The 20,760-nt window shown below is 38.0% G+C and overlaps 1 protein-coding gene across 15 annotated transcripts in view; it reads left to right on the top strand.

The window, feature by feature from the left end:
- LOC135746584 (guanine nucleotide exchange factor DBS-like) overlaps nucleotides 1–20,760 on the top strand; it is an 88,359-nt gene that overhangs the window by 43,366 nt on the left and 24,233 nt on the right. For 14 of the 15 annotated variants that reach the window (XM_073814212.1, XM_065265194.2, XM_073814210.1 and 11 more), the window contains exons 3-4: nucleotides 5,665–5,779; nucleotides 8,378–8,468. In XM_073814212.1, the coding sequence (XP_073670313.1) occupies nucleotides 5,665–5,779; nucleotides 8,378–8,468 (206 nt within the window). Of the gene's footprint in view, nucleotides 1–5,664; nucleotides 5,780–7,458; nucleotides 8,110–8,377; nucleotides 8,469–20,760 lie in introns of those variants that run through there. The other variant, XM_073814215.1, reaches the window with a different exon arrangement.

Genomic DNA, 20,760 nt, shown 5'->3' with positions numbered 1-20,760 from the left:
ATGAGTATGATGTGCTGGAAAGCAGAAGGAGATTATTTATAAGTATCCGCTTTCATTGTGTCCTCGACCCTTACCATAAGCATCTGTCTTTTTCCACAAAAAGTGAAAGAAAACGCAAAAGCAAAACTTTTTGAAATGTGTCCTGCTTTAGAAATGGCCACTGTTGTAGGCTAGATGAAAAAGAGACAATCTAACCTCTTTGGATATTAATCCTCGGACTGATCGCGTGCTCTTTATGTTGCGTGAAAATTTAATAATGTATGAAACCTGATTCTGTTGTTGATCTGTTGCGGCTGTTTGCACGTTTAAATTAGATAAAATGTTTGTATTACTTTAAACGAGTGACAGACAACGTCACCTGTATTTCTACTCAATGACAATTTAATATTAAAACCATATCAGTTAATGTTTAGTTACCAAGTTGCGGTTGTTAACAAGCTGCGTGTATAACATCCCCACATATACTGTACACACAAGTGCAGACCAATGTTTCAAGGTTTTTTTTTTTTGCGATTATGACGGTGAGGAGCTTAGACCCGCGGCATGGGTCACGTGACCGCGGTATGGCGGTAATCCGGTTACCGCCCCAGGCCTATTACAGATACTGTATATAAATTAAATAAATGTGATAGACAGTAATTTTTATTTTTAATATAATAAGCTCTGTAAGAACATGCCTTGAAATGTGATGCAAGTTGTACCCCTGGGGCGCAAATGCTGCCTGAAATCGGCCCATACACTGTAAAAAATTCCTTGTTGTACTTACATTTTTAAGTTTAATATATTTGAAATTACAATGAATTTCAACTTTCTGGACTAGTAAGGAGTTTCTATAAATTATAAAAATTAATTGAATTAGCTTAAGTTATTTCAATTAAATTTTAATAATTTATTGCAGCTCCTCACTAGTCAAGAAAGTTTCAATAAATTGTAATTTTAAGTTGATTAAACTTAAAAATGTAAGTGCAACAAGGAATTTGACAGTGTAGAGATAATATGGTGAAGGGAACGCTCCTGAAACATTGCGTTTATCCTAATGTGGTAAATATTTTAGGGTTTTTATATTGAACGTTACCCGACACAATGTCATGGAAACAAGGTGGGTGAACTTATTTTATATTAGGCCCAAGTGAATATCTTTGCAGAATGCGACACACACATCAAAAATCCTGTGTTCAACCAGTCAGAGGACAGCTTTCAAAGCGGCTAAAGTGTTTCCAGAAGCATCAGATGTTCAACCAACGGTCCGAGGGCGTGACGTCCGAGGCTGGGACTTCTTGCTAGCTTCATGCTAAACCATGCTAGCTCAGGCCATGCTTTGGTCAAGCCAACAAAGTTTGTCCACAAACTTTACCATCTAGTTGATTATTATTATTATTATTATTATTAAATATAATAAATAAACATAAGTAAGGAATAATCGACGATGGGTCTCTGAATTATTGGAAAATAATGCACACCCAAGGTGGTAGATGCGAAGCGTCGTGTCGTTACAACACGGGTGTGCATTATTTTTAATTACCTGTATACCACGGGCCTGTTGAATGCCTGCTGACAACTTTCAAAGCTACTGAAGTGTTTCCAGAAAAGTGTACGATATGCATCAGATGTTCAGCCAATGGTCCTTGGGTGTGACGTCCGAGACTGAGACTAGCCTCATGCTAAATCATGCTAGCTCAACCCAGGCTTTGTCAAGGCAACAAAAAGTTTGTTCACAAACTTAACTATTTTGTTTATAATTATTAAATATAATAAATAAACATAAGTAAGGAATAATTGACGATGGGCCGTTGAATTATTCTAAAATAATGCACACCCAAGGTGGTAGACGCGAAGTAGTACACACATCTGTTGGTTTAGAAAGACGAGAAAGAGACGCAACGGTAAAGGTGCAAGTCAAGTAAAGAGCGACAAGACCATCTCAAATGATCATCCCCTGATAGCATCATTCACATTTATAATCTCTTTATCTAAAGATATATACAGGTATGTTCCCTGTCTGTTTTGTGCATATTCATACTTGTTCGTTTTACATGCTTATGTATGCAAAAATACTAAATACAATGCATACTATATCTTCAATAACTGATTAAAAAACAAGATTCTGTCTATAAAGACTTATCTTTTGTTATCATTAATGCATTTTCACTTTAAAACTAAATTTAACTTATTATATTTTTAAAACTGTGCTGAGCATTTAGCAAATTTGTATATTCCAAAAACTATATAAACATAAAGCTTATAAACATATAAACTTTCACACATTTTGTTTTTATTATCACCACAAGTTGCTGTGTGTGGTTGTTAAATTAAGTGTCTATAAATCCGAGGGGATGGGGGGCCTACAAAACCTCTTAGCCCCCGGGGCCTCACAATAGGTTAAGGCGGCCCTGACCACGGGCCTGTTGAATGCTTTACTCTGATTGGTTGAGAAATGTTCAATGGATGTTGATTCATTGCTAAAAAAACAACGTTATTTTGTGTATTTGTTATAATACAGTGTGTTCGCGGGGTTAATGGTTAAAAAAAGATTATTTCCCACAAACTGTACATTTTTATAGCTCCAGATTTCACTATCTTCCCTGAAACGCATGGATTTGAAAAGCTCTGTGTCACTGATTGTCCAGCTAATCTATACGTTGTGATTCAACCAATCAGAATAAAGCATTAAACAACCCTGTGGTATAATGGTAATTAAACATGACAAGCAGTTGTTTTTGTTCTCTTTATTATCAACAAATACAGTGAACATGACAAATGTGACACACAGTAAGAACTTTAGCTTTTCACAATACAATCCATACAGCCACATGTGTATATGATGAAGCTCCGCGACGGTACTCTCTAAAGCAGGATATTTAGGTCAGTGTCCAAAATTGGTCACTCATTTTTGTTCACTTCTTCCCCATATAGTGGACACAAAATGTCATATAGGGAATAGTGAAAGAGTGAACGCTTTCGGACACAGCAATAGACACAACACAAACTCTCCAGTCTCTGTAAGTAAACCAGTCAGGACCCGGCTCAGGTTCCTCTCGATAATGCCAAACTGGAGGAAGCCTCTTAATTATTCAGTGTTGCCATGGCTGCTGCGCTTGATGACAGTTCCCTGATGTGCTTTGCATGGATGTTTGATGGACATTTAGGCTGTTAAATGGAGGCTTAAAGGATTATGTGGATTTTTTTGCAAAAATCTCTCACGCTTTCCTGCTTCAGGTCTATGAGAGAGAGAAAGTCTATGAATATTCACAAACTTGACTCTTAAACTCATACATTATACATGCAATAAAACATTCACAATGTTTTCTTTTGAATCGCCTAACTGGATAATTTTGTGTTCTGTTTCACTTAGTCATTAAAGAGAATGAGTGCGGTTCATTCTGTGATTCAGTGGTAGTTCAGTGCTATTTTATTTTTAATGTACTGTTAATGACAGTACTGTATTTAAAGACTGTGGTCACTTTGGTTACTATAGTCACCAGCATCACCACGTACTTCAGTTTCTGCTGACTGGTGCCGTGGTGACTTCTTAAAATCTCTGTCCGCCTGTGTGTATACACGTTCTCATGGTAAAAATATTCCTCTGGTCTTCGGCCTCGGTTCTCCACCTAGATTTAATGACAGACCTCTATAGTTAAGACGCTCTGTCTGTTTATTTCCTCCTCATTTCCTCTTTGCTCCTTTTTTCCCATGCCAGGCCATTTCAGAGGAATATGCCTGATGTTATCATTATCATATAGGGTGTGTATGTGTATCTGATGTAATCACACAAAACTGAGGTCACCAGTGTTTTGAAGTTCTGTATTTTCTTACTGTTTATGGAAAAATTGTATTGTACATTTATTTGTTCTTAGGGGTAATTTTATGTGACAATGATTCTATTAAACATGGCTCCCAAATATCTGGACACTCACCTCAGCTGTTGGCTAAAGTTTATGGTGGGATTATTAGTTTGGTTCATCTATAATGGCTGATAAAAAAATTTTTTTAAACACAATGCGTTACTATATTTGTAAGTGTAACTTTTTGTAAGCCCTTTTCTGTTTTATTGTACAGTATTCAATCGACACTAATCTTGTTTCTTGTACTCTGTGTTATTAAAGGGATAGTTCACCCAAAAATGAAAATAATGTCATAAATGACATGTCGTTTCAAACTTGTAGGACCTCAATCCATCTTCAGAACACAGTTTAAGATGTTTTATATTTAGTCCGAGAGCTTTCTGACCCTCCATTGAAAATCTATGTACGGTATACTGTCCATGTCCAGAAAGGTAATAAAAACATCATCAAAGTAGTCCATGTGACATCAGTGAGTCAGTTAGAATGTGTTGAAGCATCGAAAAAACATTTTGGTCCAAAAATAACAAAAGTGACAACTTTATTCAGCATTGTCTTCTTGTTGTGCCTAAAGTCACGTGACTGCATTCACGTGGATGACGTGTAATCCTATCCTTTTTTTTTTCAAAATTACAGCGTGTGTCTCCCTCAGACTGTAAACGAAGCTTGGGCGCACAAAAAAAACAGCTGGGGCGCACCAGATAACACGTCAGCCACGTCACACCACTCACGTAACTTTAGTCTTGTGCATGCGCTTCACAACAGAACCGGAAGACAAGACGATGCTGAAATAAAGTCGTTATTTTTTTTATTTTTGGAACAAAATATATTTTCGATGCTTCAACACATTCTTACTGACCCACTGATGTCACATGGACTACTTTAGTGATGTTTTTGTTACCTTTCTGGACATGGACAGTATACCGTACATAGATTTTCAATGAAGGGTCAACAAGCTCTCGGATTAAATATAAAACATCTTAAACTGTGTTCTGAAGATGAACGGAGGTCTTACAAGTTTGGAAAGACATTTTTGGGTGAACTATCCATTTCATTTACAGTACACTCTTTTATACTGTTGTACTGTGTACTTTATTTTTCTAGTTTTTCCCAGTGTGTCTGGGTCCAGGAAGCCGGGATCTTCTTGGAGAGCATATCTTAATATTTGCGAGTTACAGTGTCTCCTTTCTCATGGTCCAGATGGAAATGAGCACTTTGGTTTTGCACCGCTTATAATAACAAATGCGACAGAGGTGTCCTTTTCACCTTGTGTGTGTGCGTGCGTGCGTGCGTGCGTGCGTGCGTGCGTGCGTGTGTGTGTGTGTGTGTGTGTGAAGGAGGTGTTAAAATAATTGAGCTCTGCAGTTGATCCATTCTGCTCTATTAATCACAACTAAAAGCACACAGATGATCACATGACCTCTGGCTAAACCACACACTGCGCCAAACACACACTTAGCACTTAAACCAACACACTTAGACCAGTAATGAGGCTTTTATTTGTCACTGTAATAATTAAAAGGTACTGTTTGGAAAAGCTCTGTGATGGGATAGATTTAGAGGCTTGGCACCTTGATGTGTCTTTATATAATTCTCTATGTGAGTCTCTGCTTTAATCTTCATGCCTTGCATAGGACGATGTGAAAGTGCCCTCTTGTGGGTATCAGATACATTATAAGTACAGAAGCATTGTGTTCATGTTGAAGTACATAGCTTATTATATAGTGCATTAAAATGTCAATAATTGTGCATGCATGTTAGAAGGCACAATGGAGTGAAAAGGCATTGCTTACAACAGTCGTCTTTTAAACCTGTATGTGTCCAGGTGGTCGAGGAAAGAATGGCAGTCCCATCATAATTTTTCCGGAGTACCCGGCGTTTGGTGAGCTGGAGGAAGAGGAGTTTCACAACGTGCTGACGTATCTTACCAGTGTTCCCAGGTGAGAAACAGAGACCTGCATGGATTGATCCTGTGTTGCACTTAAAGGCATAGTTCACCCCAAAAAAATTATATTATTGTCATTTTTTACTTTCTCTTATGTTGTTACAAACCTGTATACATTTCTTTGTTCTGATGAATACGAAGGAAGATAATTTGGGCAATGTTAATAACCAAACCGATCATGAGCCCCATTCATTTCTAAAGTAGGAAAAAATACTATGGAAGTCAATGGGGTCTCTGATCAGTTTGGTTGCAAACATTCCTCAAAATCTCTTTCTTCGTGTTTGTCAGAACAATTTATACAGGTTTGTAACAACATGAGATGATTTTTTTAGGTGAACAATCCCTTTAACACACAAATTACCAGCAGAGGGCGATCTAACACCAGCCAGTAGCAGCTTGCATTTTGCATTTTAATGAGGTGACTGCATGCTTTTGTGTGTGTGACCTTATTAATATTCATCATGCATATTAAATTAGAATGTGTAATTATTTCTTGTACGAGGTTAACGAGGTAATCTGGTCATCTTAATACCCGGTGCTTTACATATGCATTCTTGGATGGTGTTAATTTAAATACACAACATTCTGTGAGAAGGTACTATTAGTGTTGATTTGGAGAACCCTTCCTATCAGTGATTTACATAATGTTGAATAAATGATTTTTTTTATTTTAATCCCCCCAAATATTCACTGGTCCATGTGCCATTTCAATTTTCCAGTGAAATTGAATTTTATTTAACCTCCACTTTTTTTGTTTTAATAAGACGTTTCTGATTCCAAAATCAGATCTCTTTTTTTCTCTCACTTTCTCTTCTGTATTTCCATTATCCCAATCGGGAACAAAGATGTGATTGTGTAATTGGATTGAGTTCTGTATATGATAAAAAAAAGTTCAGGAGTCAATACGGCAGCTAAATGTCACCCAAGTGTAAAACATAATAAATTCATATCTAGCTGAAAAGAACAATAATTATTGCATTAAGTATAATTACATCATAATAATATTTGTTGTACTGTACACATATTTAAATAAAAAAGCATAATATTAAAGATGCACTGAAATGTCTGCAAATAATTGGTATGGGTTAATAAAAGCAATTTGTAACACTACTGGCCGATAGTTTATACATATACATATTTTTTTAGCATGAGATGCACAAACCTCACAAAAGCAGATGGTCAAGGTCATTTTTCTTTTGATTTTGCCTGAAATGTTAAACATATAAAATATTTAATCCATGAATTCATTTACCCTGGTTATATTATTTTTATTCATGAAAATGCTAATTCATTATATGAATAATATATCTCATTGTTCCCAGATCATACTATGTATAGAATTAAATATAATGTGAAAAGACAAAATAGTCCACAACACTACTAATACAACAGAAAGGTAATTAAAAACAGTAATAACCAACGAGAACATAAATCATTTGCATCGAACCAAAGGTGCAAGAATCTCCCAGCAGCCTTTGAATGGAGAGTTGTAATTACAGTGATGGTTTTAATCGCATTTATGATCTTTATTACTGACAGACACACTCAAGGTCATTACTCATTGTGTCAGTACAGAACTGCACTGAGCCTTTCAGCAGATAAGACCCCCGACATCTCTCCCCTTCCTTTTTTCTCCATCCTTTCGTCCTGAAAGGAGCAAAGAACAAATGCTCCAGAAAAAACAGCCTTGGGCGGAGAGCTGAGAGGTGCCGTCGAGGGGAGAGATGTGTGAAATTTAGTGGGGAGAACAGACTGAGCCAAAGAAAGAGATGCACAATCTGTGTGTCACGGTAATGGCGCCACATTTGCTACACTGGTATCTGCAGTGCCAGTTTTTGGTGGGCGGAGCTTTCCATATCAATCAGCATCTTTCTCCCGCCCACATCCCACAATCAGGCTACATTTTGAGCTTGGCTGTCTGTCAGCGCTCGACTGTGCTCTGATTGGCTGAGGGGAAGCAGCTGATGCCCCGTGATTGGTCGCTTGGAAGAGGGAGGCAGACTGTAGCTGCTTTCATGGTCTGTGCTCACGGTGTGGCACTCATTCAAATGGAACCATAAACAGAGCGCTTGGAGGCGAAGGTACGCCGAAAACGGGGAAACCATCTGTGTGTACACTGAAATCGACAGCAATCCTCCTTTTCTGAAAGACATTTGGATTTTAAGGATTAGAGGGGGATTTTAAAGGTTTTACATTCCGACTTGGATTTCCAGCTGCCGTGGTAACCAGAAAGGAGCCTCTTGATATCGCTGGTGTGGCAAGAAGTCATTCTCCATGGTGATGGACGTAGCAACCAGCTCAGCATCTCTGCGCTACGTTGCCACAGTTGCGTCTTGGATTTATGCTCTTCAACGTTCATGTATGTGTTTAGCATTTAAAACTCAATCGCTCTAGGGGTGCAGATGTCTTTCTAGGAATGACATCATGATTTGCGTGTACATTTTATAGACTGCAGTGTGTTAGAATGATGCAGATGGTTGATACTGATGATGATGCAATGGAGCTCGCGAGCATCTACAGGATTTTAGTGTTTATCATTTTTGGAGGTGTGTGTGCTTGCTACCATGGTGATGTTTGTCTCTCTGATTTTCAGTCTCAGCTCGACGGGGGTCGGCTTCATTCTCGTCATTGACCGGCGGCAAGACAGATGGGCGTCAGTGAAGGGAACGCTGCTGCGGATTGCGGTGAGTCTCGGAGTGTGCGTGTTGGGAGGGGGTAAATAAATAAAGACATGATCTGTGCAAGATGTGCATGCATACAGTGTAGAAATGCAGTTCCTTTGAAATATATCACATTGTTTGAGCACTGCAAGATTAAATCTACAGTATATATGTGTTTGGGTGTTAATGGACAACTGTTGTGCATGTTTTCTGTGGAGGTGTTTAGCCATGCGTGTTATGAGAACAGGATATGACAGAGAGGTGCCGTAGGCTAAAATAGAAGATAGAATCTCTTTGTTGGTCAGAATTTTTGTCTGAACATCTTTAAAATAATATAAATCACTTAAGAAGTGAAGTTGATATTAAATTTACGCAGTGTATTTTGGTGTTTGTTTACAGAATATGGTATGGTAAGAACAATTCGCGTAATTCAAGATTTTTTCAGAAAACAAGTCTTTATTAGGAAAGTTTATTGAGCATACAATGAATTGTAACTTTGAAGGTTTTTGAAAGATTTTGGGTTTTTTGTTTTAAGGATTAAGATAGGTTTTTAGAGATTATTTAGAAAATAATACTGATTACAAAAGTGTCTTTTTTTGTTGTGTGTGTTATTTCAAGTCTGAGGTCATCTACACAAGTCTCTCGCTTCTTTTGATAGAAGCCCTAAATATTTAAATCTACCACAGAGATGTCCTGCAGGCCACGTGATGTGCTGTAGACATCTGGACCAGCATAAACACAGCAAATCATCTGCAAGGTTTTTGGTTAAGTGACGTTTGCTGATAAATAACAGAACGAGTAGATGTTATCAGTTTCAGCTCTTGTTATTATGACGTCATAAAAAAACACACTACTACATCAAAACAACCACACTACAACGTCATAACGACCAATCTACGGCGTTCATAACGACCACACTACGATGGCATCATAACGACCACACTACGATGGCATCATAACGACCACACTATGATGACGTCATAACGACCACACTACGACGACGTCATAACGACCACACTACGACGGCGTCATAGCGACCACACTACGACTACGTCATAGCGACCACACTAGGACGTAAAAACGTCCACACTACGACATCATAACGACCACACTACGACATCATAACGTCCACACTACGACGTCATAAAGACCACACTATGACCTTATAACGATCGATAACGATAATAAATCCGTCTTGTCACGCTATGACTACGTCAATAGCGACCACACTACGACTATGTCATAGTGACCACACTACGACTATGTCATAGTGACCACACTACGACGTCATAGCGACCACACTACGACGTCATAGCGACCACAATACGACATCATAACGTCCACACTATGACGTCATAACGACCACACTATGACCTCATAACGATCGATAACGATAATAAATGTGTCTTGTTAATACGGATATCTATCCGATCTACTACTCTTGCGCAAAATGCAAATACACTATTCATTAAAAACTCAAGACAACGTTTATGCAACAAATGGCAGCACTTACTGTATGTTGTACTGTATTTTGGGCAGGGGACGCGGTCTCCTTGCTTGACATGAACTGGAGCACGTATTACAGAACAGCAGGAGAGGGATGGCGCAATGATTTAGTGTGCTGGTCCATGACTGGGAAAAGCGTTCACAAAACTCTCTCTCAAAGTTTTAGTTCTTTGTTTAATATCATTCGAGTTTTTCTTGGACTCTTTTATTGGTTCTAGGAAGCTTTTTTACCTGCTGCTGTCGCTCCGTAAAGCAAAACGTGTGTCGTCTTCGTTTCCCTCTGAGCTATGAAGGAGCACGAATTAGCCATAGATGCTGGAATGGTTTGTGATAATCAGTGTGATTATGATTCTATCAAAGTTTTATGTGCCATTGTAACGCATCACTATGATGTCACATTTGTTGCTATGATGTCATCATTCAATTACAATTATGCCACTATTGTTATTTTGACGACATCTGTGTTATTGTGATGTTATACGTGTTGTTATAAGACACTACCAGACTTTCAAAAAGTGTGTTCGGCATAAGAGGTGTGTTGAGGTATGGTGGTCAGTAGGGGAGAGGTCACTGGGCTAATCAGATTAACAGTCTTTAACTTGGTTCAAGATGTTTTCCTTGTCCCAGCAGAAGGCAGTAATTTTAATTACATTCTCCAATATATTCATAATATAAGTCTAACCAAGTCCATCTTCAAATGCAAGGTCAATTATTTTTTTATCAATTCATACCTTGATTCCCAAGAAAAGTGCTATCAGAGCTGTAAAAGATCTGTTTATCCCAACCATCCCGAAACGACAACATTGGCTCAACCTACAAAATGTCAGGGCAACACATTCTCACTGTTTCTCTGCCAAGTGAAGTAATGAGGGGCGGGTGATCATCAGCATACTAATATATTTGTTTTATTATTTACAATCCCTAGAGTAATGTAATGGCGCTATAGAGATATAAAATATTATAGTAAAAAAAAGATTTATTAACTTCAATTAGGTATTCACAGGTCACACTTAACATTAGTGTCCATGTCATCATGGGTGTAATTGAAGTGCATGTTTGGAGTTATTGTAATGAGCAGCATGCACTTAATATTTAATTATGTTATTGAACAGCCTGTAGCATGAACAGTGCATCTTACACAATCCATTACGTACTCATTTAAGCTCTTCAGTGTTTCAGAGTGTTTAGTGATTTTTGTACGGTGCTTCTCTTTTCATTTACTGTTTGTTTCGATGAGGGAGCATTTTTTCAATGTAGCCTACAAACCTACTTCAGCTTTGAAAAAAGGTTCACACTGTTTCTCTCTCTCTGTCTGTGTAAATGTGTGTGTGTGTGTGTGTGTGTGTGTGTGTGTGTCTCTCTCTCTCTCTCACACACACACACACACACACACACACATAAGTGTGTAATTCATTCTTTTCATTCATTCTTCTCCATCACACTACATATGGTTGTATTGGATATGGTTATCAGCAATGCAGCTGGTGTGCTACGGCCTGAGGAGATTTTCCAACACGTGCCTAAAATCTATACAAAACAAAAACAAAGTCCTCTTATGAATTTAATACATTTCCCATATAGCAACCTTCGTTACCAAAATAATTTATTATAGTAATAACAATAACTGTTAATGACATTTTTAGTACATTTATGTGTTAATGAAGAGTTCATGGATCTGTCATCCAATAAAACCAGTCATAAGGGTCAATTCTTGAAATTGTTGAATAAATAAGCTTTCCATTAATGGTTTGTTAGGATAGGATAATATTTGGCTGAGATACAACTATTTGAAAATCTGGGATCTGAGGGTGCAAAAAAATAATTGAAGAAAAAAAATAATTGAAAACAAATTGAGAAAATCACCTTTAAAAGGTGTCCAAATTAAGTCCTTAGCAATGCATTTTATTAATGATTAATAAATTGATAATATTTTTACAGTTTGAATAAAAACAACAAAGTGTTGTTGTCTATTGCTATAAATTTACCTGTGCAACTTGTGACTGGTTTTGTGAGACACATTTATTACCTATAAAAGATTGTATGTCATGAAGATAAATGAGATTTTAGTTTTTCTTCTGCAGAGCATTAAGATGTTTAATGATGTCCTTAATGTATTTCATTTATATTCCTAATTGCATTTCTTCTTTATTTCCTCTGACATGACAGAATCCCGGGTGCCTTCCTCTCATTTTGTTATTAGAAATGGCACTATTAATTGTTTTGCATTTTAGATTGAACTGATTTCGTGTTTTCGACACCATGCACCAACGAACAAAGAAACCCTTTAAGAAAGTCTGGTGGAAACCTTCTCTGAACGGCCCAATGTAATTCAATTTAGGAAATTGAAATGCGTGTTAAAAATGCTAATGTATGCTAATTAGACACAGCTAAACATCTCGCTAAAATGCACTGTTCCTGTTTTTATTTGTAATGGATGACCAATGATCATTCTCAATACCCCAATACACACAAATTGTATACATTTGTGTGTTTTTTTTTTAATGCAAAGTACATACATTATTAATATCGCATGATCATTGTTAGTCGTATACTTTTTATTGCGCATTTATATTGCATTCGATGGTCTGGTTTTACCTAATGGTTCAAGTGCAACATAAACCGCCAGATTGTTTCACAGTGACACATAAATAAATTCTGAAGAGCCGAAACGTTGGACAGCTGACAGCCGACACAGTGCAGACTATTAAAACACCTCTCTTACATTTCGTCCAGTCTGTAGGCCGGCCAGCTGTGGTTGTAGGTCCTTCGTCATTGAAATTATGCCTCTGACTGGTTTTGTTTTTACCGGCACTAAACATATTATTTCTTTGTTACTTGAAAGAGCGGGTGGCCATCTTTCGTTAAGGCTCTTCTGTGTCTCAGGGGAGGTTGTTAAGAGAGTCCTGTGTTGAAAGAAAGGAAAGCGTCCCCTCAATGACATTCGCATCAATGTCCATTTTCAGCATTATATTTGAAATTGTGTTGAATCAGGCAATGTTTTGGGGCATGGTGCCATTCAAGAGAAAGATACCAGGCCAATAGGTGCCTTTGAAATGCTTTCTTGTACACAAGTGGCCAAACTGCATTGTCCTCCTTATAGTTATAATAACAATAAAGTCATCAAAATGTATATCCTCTCTTTTAACTACAGTACCTTCATGAGATGCATTCTGAATTTTTTTAGTCATTATTGCATCTACATTTTTGTATTTGGCAGACGCTTTTATATTTTAAGCGATTTACTGTGCATTACAAGGCATATTTTTTTGTATGTGTGTCCCTGGGTTGAAACCCATGACCTATACAGAAACACACTCTCACACTCTAAAAATTGCTGGGTTGTTTTTAACCCAGGGCTGGGTCACTATTGGACAGAACACACTGCCGGGTTAAAATGACCCAACTGCTGGGTTGTTTTAACCCAATTGCTGGGTTATTGTCAATCAACCATCTTGAAACAACCCAGCAGTTGGGTTAAAATAACCCAGCAGTTGGGTCATTTTAACCCGGCAGTGTGTTCTGTCCAATAGTGACCCAGCCCTGGGTTAAAACAACCCAGCATTTTTTAGAGTGCAAAAATAAAGGTACAAGTGTACAAAAGTTGTCACTGGGGCTGTGGTTTTTCAAAAAGTACACTTTTAAAGATGCATATTGGTACCTCAAAGGTTCATTATATGTCGGAGCTGATGTTGTAGTGGACAGTGCACTGACATATAGTGCAGACGCTCGGCTTAAGGTCCTTTGCTGATCCCGCACCCCTCTCTCCAACTTGGCCAACTTTAAATGGTATATATCACATATTAGGACCTTTTTAAACGGTACCGTCCCCGTGGCAAATTTTGTACCATTTTTCTGAGAGTACACTTATTGAAGAAGTGTATATTTATGGTTGTCTTTCCTTCTGTATGTAAAACTATATAAATAATAATAATCTTAATAATAAAAGACTAAAAACATGATTTTAACAGTGACCCTAATTTTGACTTGTAGTGTCAGGATACACCTCACTGGCTCCCTTACATCCATTCAGCAGAGGCACTGATGTGAGGACATTTCACTTGTGATGCTGAGCTGCACATTACTGTGATGTTTGCACAGGGCTTGAGGCTAGTCTGGGGTGAGAGGTGACTTATCACGTGGAGACATTTATGAAAATATGTCAAGTTTCCTTAAATTATAAGCCGTTGTATTTCAGTCAGAAAAACGGTACAAAAAGTGCAGTCGCTACCCTCAAAGATTCATTTTTGTGCTTTTATGCATGGGCGTCGGAAGCAAATGAATAGTGGGTGGGTCCCCACATAAACCCCCACCCCGAAAAATACATTTACTGCAATAGATGACATTTTCACGTTTCCTTTTAATTAGCCTGAACATTTGCGTTTATTAAATTAAAGACAGTAGCCTATTACGGTCGAAATTCTGGTAATAGCCCTTTAAATATTTTGCAAATAATGACAGATGTCCTGTTTCATTTATCTTTCTCTGTGTCATTTTTTTTCTCTACTCTGCTGACAGTAGGCTACAATGTTTATTTTTTATTTTGAGGAAATAAAAGGTAAGAAAAACTTGAACTTGGGGCTCGAGTCCGACCTAAGGTTCGAGCTGCCTTTAAGAACAGCAAGCTAAGTTCGTTTACCGTTAATTATTAAGACTAAATGGGCAGGCAAACTCGTGAAACAATGAAAATAAAAAAATACGCTATAATATGGTTTTACACGTCTATAGAAAATATACTATAAATAAAGCAGTTATTAATTTCCCTAATGCATGGTTGTTTGACGTTTACTTCTGTTTAAAACGTTATACATTTGGCAAATGAGGTTTTTCAGCACTATGTTCGAACAGCAACTCGGCGTCCACTCACCCCCGCGAATTATGTTTAAAGCTGAAACGGGTCCGCGGTGTAAAAAAAGCAAAGGTAAGGGATCCCTGCTCTAGTGGAATGGATTTGGACTAACAGCGCTTTGATAAGTGAACAGACAAATGCGCTAAATTAGAGAAAAAGTGGATGGGTCCATTATCATTGGTCTTAAAAAGTGGGTGGGTCCTGTCCCACCCACGTATAATGGTTCCAACGCCCATGCTTTTATGGTTATACAACACATTGAAATGTAGTAAATTTTGGGGTACAATATTATACCCATAAGGACCTTTTGTGTACCTTAAAGGGGACAGAGAATAAAAAACATTTTTACCTTGTCATTGTTGAATAATGGTAGTCTACCCGCATTCACAAACATACAAAAAGTGCTAGACATGCTAAACATCTCAGTCTCATAGAAATTCCTCTTTTAGAAATGTCAGCCAGAAAACGGCCCAATCTGAAAAACATCACAGGCATCTCACTGCCCCTCCACTTTAAAATAATTGGCTACATTTTTTGAGGGGCAGCAAAGTCAGCCAATCAGTAATGAGATTGCAAGTTAAGCCAGTAGGGGGAGCCAAATAGGTGCAAAACCACTTGTTTAAAATCCCCCACCCTAATAGAGCTATCTGAGAGAGGTTTTTAGGAAGCTTCATTACAGACCCAAACAAAAACATTTTTGTCTACATGTCACATCACAGAACAAGGATAAATACCCCGTTCAATCATTCTATGTCACCTTTAAAGTAGTTAAATTGAAAGGGACAGTAAGTAGGATTTTCCCCCATCTAGTGGTGAAATAGTATTTTGCATTCAAACGAACAGTGCTCTCTAGCGCCTCGCTTTTCCAAATGCGTGTTGCAACTACAGTAGCCGTTATGTACTCACTGATCTCCTTGTCCGTTTCAGCTGGTTCACATGTTCTGAATGAAAACGCATTGTGGAAACCCGTTGCAGTAGGCTAGTGCTTTTTGTCCCTCTCTGCTATTATAGTTTTTCAATATGGCGGAACGACATGGAAGCTTTCTTGGACTTACCCGTTCAATGTAAATAAAGAGAAGAAATTCTAAGCGTACAAAGAAAAGCCAGAACATTGCCAGAGGTCATTTGACACCAATAAGGACATATTTATGAATAAAGATATTGATTTTGAATAATAAAATACTTGAAAAACTACACATTGTCACTTTAAAGGGGTGCAAAACAGTTAACTGTACCTTTAAAAGTACACAATAGGTACAGTAATGTACCCAAACGGGTACCAAATTTTTTTCTGACTGTGTGTTGCTCATTTTACCATCCAATTTGGCAAAAAAAAATGTTTATTGATATAAAATTGTATGTATTAAATTTAAAAAAATCAGTACGTGGAGGCATGCGTGTTAATTGAATTCCACATGGCGTGTTTGTGATTAGTGTGTAGTTTATCCATATGGTGGCGGCTGATCCCGGGAGATGCTGTTTATCCACCTCATACACACACACACACACACATATATATGGATTTCCCAGGAGACCTCTACATCTAGCTACAACCCCCATAAACACGCACAGTAACTCCATCTAACACTTTTCCTTTAATTGTTGCTTTTCTGAAATGTAGCATGTTTTTCTATTAGTGATAGTCCAATGTAGCAGCCATGCTAATGAATATGCAAATAAATATTTTCTCGGCATTGGCTCATAACTACGCCTGATTGGCCAAAAAGGTCATCAACAATCAACAAGAGATTTGTCGAACGATAGCTCATTGAATTTATTTGTTTATTTTCTTTTCTAATTTAGTGTTGTAGTAAATAGAGTTTAAAATAACATATTCCTGTCATTTTTATTAAATCAGCCATTAAAGACTCTATATCTTTCAATGTCACTATCAGCATTGCCAAATAATAAAATACTGTATTTCTAAGCCAACCAGTTAGCACCTCTGTTAAGTCCCAGGGCCACCTCACAAAATTTACATTTTCCCCCTCTACCCCCAACACACACACACTCCAATAATAATGAAGTGAATGGGGGAAGGGTGAATGAAATTTTTTACCTCATCATGGAGAAACCTTGATCATATTAATCAATAATAGACAGCTTGTGTGTGTGTCCATGGTGTGTTTATGTCTGTGTGTTACAAAGTGTGTGTGTGTGTGTGTGTGTGAATTATCTACATCACAATGGTCCTATTTTTTTAAATCGTTTTTATATGAAACAAGGCTGCTGGTATGTGATCCAATAATTGCAGTTTCTGCGAGAGGCCCATAGCCTTCTTTTACTAAAGCTATTTAAAAAAGGAGTTGTGTTGGTTAGATCTGCTTGAATGAGCTTTAATAGAGGAGTCAATAATGGGGTGGGTTTCTCTGGCTTCACGACATGCTTGCACCCGACCCCTGTGACTCGGCATTTATTGCTGGCTTGTTGAGGACAAATACGCATAGATGAATTGGATATTGTCATAGTAATATAAAGGCGGGGTTCAATTTAAACTCCTCTCTTTATTAATAATCAAACTTGTTTTTAATAGAATTGAGTGGCGTTCTGAATGATAAATAATTTTCTAATGTGACTGGACAATTGTATTGGTTTAGTCATTGCGTATAAAGAATACAACAGAAGTAATTTTTGTAAATTCCAAGGAAAATGTGGGTGGTGCCAAACTCGCACTACAAAACTGTTAAGGCCGAAGTATAGTTTTCCAGTTTTTATGCATACGTGAGGTGGTCTTGACTACAACCCTATCTTGTACACTACGCGTAGATCAGCCATGCGCCTACAGGAGAATGTAGTATGTAGCCTAGGAGGTGAATTACATTTTGTTGCAATGCGTATACGTCAAAATGTATGTGTACACTTACGAGTCAAATGAAGTATACTTTGCAAGGCAATTTTTTCGACCGTGCGCGTACATTCACGAAAAAGCTGACTACACTCTGGGCTTTAAGCTGTTGTGAGTTGTTGCTTAAAGCAACACCAAAGAGTTTTGGCTCTTTGCTCCCCCTACAGGTTAGAAGCGTAATTGTCCATTACCCACTGTCATAAATACTGAGGCATAGCTGGCTCTGATTGGATTGTAGGTCTGCCGTAAAGCAAGTTTTTGTAGTATTCACTCGGACTACAGGACCACTACCCGACGTTTGGAAACTTCTTTAGTGCGGTTTTGGCCGATAGAGGGCTGCAAAGCGAATGTGAAAGTGCTGTTCACCCTGTTTGGAGTGGATGAACGACTGAAACTGTTTTGGAAGCGTTATTTTAAGGTAAAAAAAACTCTTTGGTGATGCTTTAAGGCTGAAGTATGGTCCATTTTTATGCGTCTACAGCGCTCCGAGTACAGTGCGCATGTTGCAATTTTCGTCATCAGTAGAGTGTGCACAATTTTTCAAACCCCTGTGTACAATGTAACCATAGCACTCGCATGCGCGTACAGGAGAATGTAGTATGTAGGCCAGGAGATGCATTGCATTTTGTCGTAATGCACATGCGTCAAATGCAGTGTTGGGGGTGACGCATTACAAGTAACGCACATTACGTAATAATATTACTTTTCTGAAGTAACGAGTAAAGTAACGCAATACTTTATAAATTGTACACATTCAACTTTTAAGTTACTTTTTAAAGTAATTCGAGTTACTTTTCAGTTTAATAAATTCAATTTAAAATTTAAATAATGTATGAATTAAACCTGAACATATTAACGTAGAATTACGCACTCTGTGCGCCTGAGCGGAAACAGTTCGAGTCAGAAACGGGGATGGCAGGCCAGAGCTTGACATTTTTGCGATCATAAAAAACACCTGCAAGGCCTGAAGGAGATCAAGCCTCAGCCAAGTAAGAAAAAGTAAAGCAAAAGTAACTTAAAAGTAACATTAGCATAAATTTCCACAATTAGTATCTTTTTTGGGAAGTAACTTAATATTGTAATGCATTACTTTTAAAAGTAACTTTCCTCAACACTGGTCAAATGTCTGCGTACACGTAGAAGTCAAATAAAGTATGCTTCCAAGGCTGTGCGTTCGACTGCGCATGTACATTCGTGTACACAGAAAAACCGGAATATACTCCGGACATAAGGGTAAAGGCCGGAGTATAGTCGGTTTTTAAACGTGTACTCGAACGTTACAAAAATCCGGCATTGCACATACAGTGCACACATACTATTCTGAAATTTGCATACTGTATGTGGACCCTCGCGTATGATTAAAAATGGGAATATACTTAGAGTTATTATATTCTGTTTTAACGCCCACAATGTAAGCAGTTATTTCACATTATTTATATGTCTGCCAGGTAAAAATCCTAAGTCTGAAAACTTGACAAGGTACTAGCAGACCTCTTTCAACAAGCTGTATTATTTGAGATGTTCCTGTGGCTCAATTGGTAGAGCATTGCATTAGGAGTGCAAAAGTTCAGGGATTCACTTTCAAGCAAACACACATAATGAAAAAATATATAGCTTGTGAGTTCCTCGGATAAAAGTGTCTCCCAATGCATAAAAATGTAAAATGTAGATATCAGTTAATCCACTCTGAAACCAGTCCATCTATTTGCCACACCAATTGGTCCTGTTAGCCCTTGAATCACACGCGTCCCTAATTGTTAAGCGAGAGTCAAAACAAACAGCGACACTGTCCAAGGAGAAAAAGGGGGGCAGGGAAAATAAATTTCCCTTGAAAGACAGAGCTGGAGGAATTTCAGCATGACAGACTGTAGGATTATCTCATGTTGGCAGACTCACGCAGACCTGTAAGCATGCAATCGTGATTCTTGGGACGGCCCAAGTGTTATATCAAATGTGATAAATGCAACTTGCCATCTTCTGGTCTGCAGTCAGAGTGATTTGGATACTGTACATCGTGCAAGGGAAATACAATACAAAAACTTGACCTAATTTAAGGTGATTGCCATGGTAACCATCACTATTACTATTGCTTACTCAGAGTTATGGTGCGTACACATAAAACACGCATTCTACGATTTGCGCTAGTAGATTACTTACAAAGTCAAAGCAAAGACGCAATCCCGCGTGGGGCCATGTGAATGACACGAATTGGGAGGTGCGATTGCTGCAAAACACACGCTATTCATCACGCAAGTCGAAAATATTCAACTCAAGCAAAAAATTTGCATGACACAAAGTTAAAACCTGAGAGTAATCTAGAGCGAGGAACGCAGTGCTTCACATTTAGTTTGTACGCAACATGCTGTTATTTTTCTGACACTTTTTTTTCCAGTAATTATTGTATTAAATGTTCTTTTAAAAAGGTTTTATATTTGTTTTACATACATTTTCTTAAATCTATATTAACTTTGTAAAGGGGCGGTCACACATGCAAAAAAATTCCAGTAAACGCAAATCTATATTTAGCATTTTGCTGCATACCAAAGTTCAAGTCAGCTGAACTATGACATGCGAATTTGTATTACGTGAATGTCTGACTTGTAGAAAACCAATACGTCACTACGTGACCTTTCTCTCTACTAAACAGTTAAAATGGACAAAACCAAAGAACTTGTATTTACGAAGCGTTTCCCGCCCATACTAGCAGTAATGTCCAAAAATATTTGCATGCTTAAATTCTAGTGTGACTGCCCCTTAACATATTTAAGTAAGGGGTAATATACATCCATCCAGCTGTTATCACAAATCAAGGGTAATCAGGATCTTACTGTGGGTTCACACCAGCCGCATTTGAGGCGTCAAATTCGCGTCTACCGTGTCTTATTTGCCGCTTGAACATTTGTGCATGAAAGCGGTGCGTAAAATTCTAGTCATCGAGACATTCATGCAGAAATTTTGTGACTCCGCTCGCTTCCTGTTATCACGTCACTACTTGAGCAAGTCCTGATTGGTTAAGGTGGTGCGTTTTTCCGCCAAAGTTCAAAGACCTCCAGACGATGCGTCTTTCCATTGACTTAACATTGAAATTAGTCGCGCTTGACGCCTCTTCCGCGGCTGGT

The sequence above is a fragment of the Paramisgurnus dabryanus genome, chromosome 4 (assembly GCF_030506205.2).
Source record: "Paramisgurnus dabryanus chromosome 4, PD_genome_1.1, whole genome shotgun sequence".
Lineage (NCBI taxonomy): Eukaryota > Metazoa > Chordata > Actinopteri > Cypriniformes > Cobitidae > Paramisgurnus > Paramisgurnus dabryanus.
Note: the sequence above shows the minus strand (reverse complement) of the source record. Positions and strands in the feature narration are given on the sequence as shown.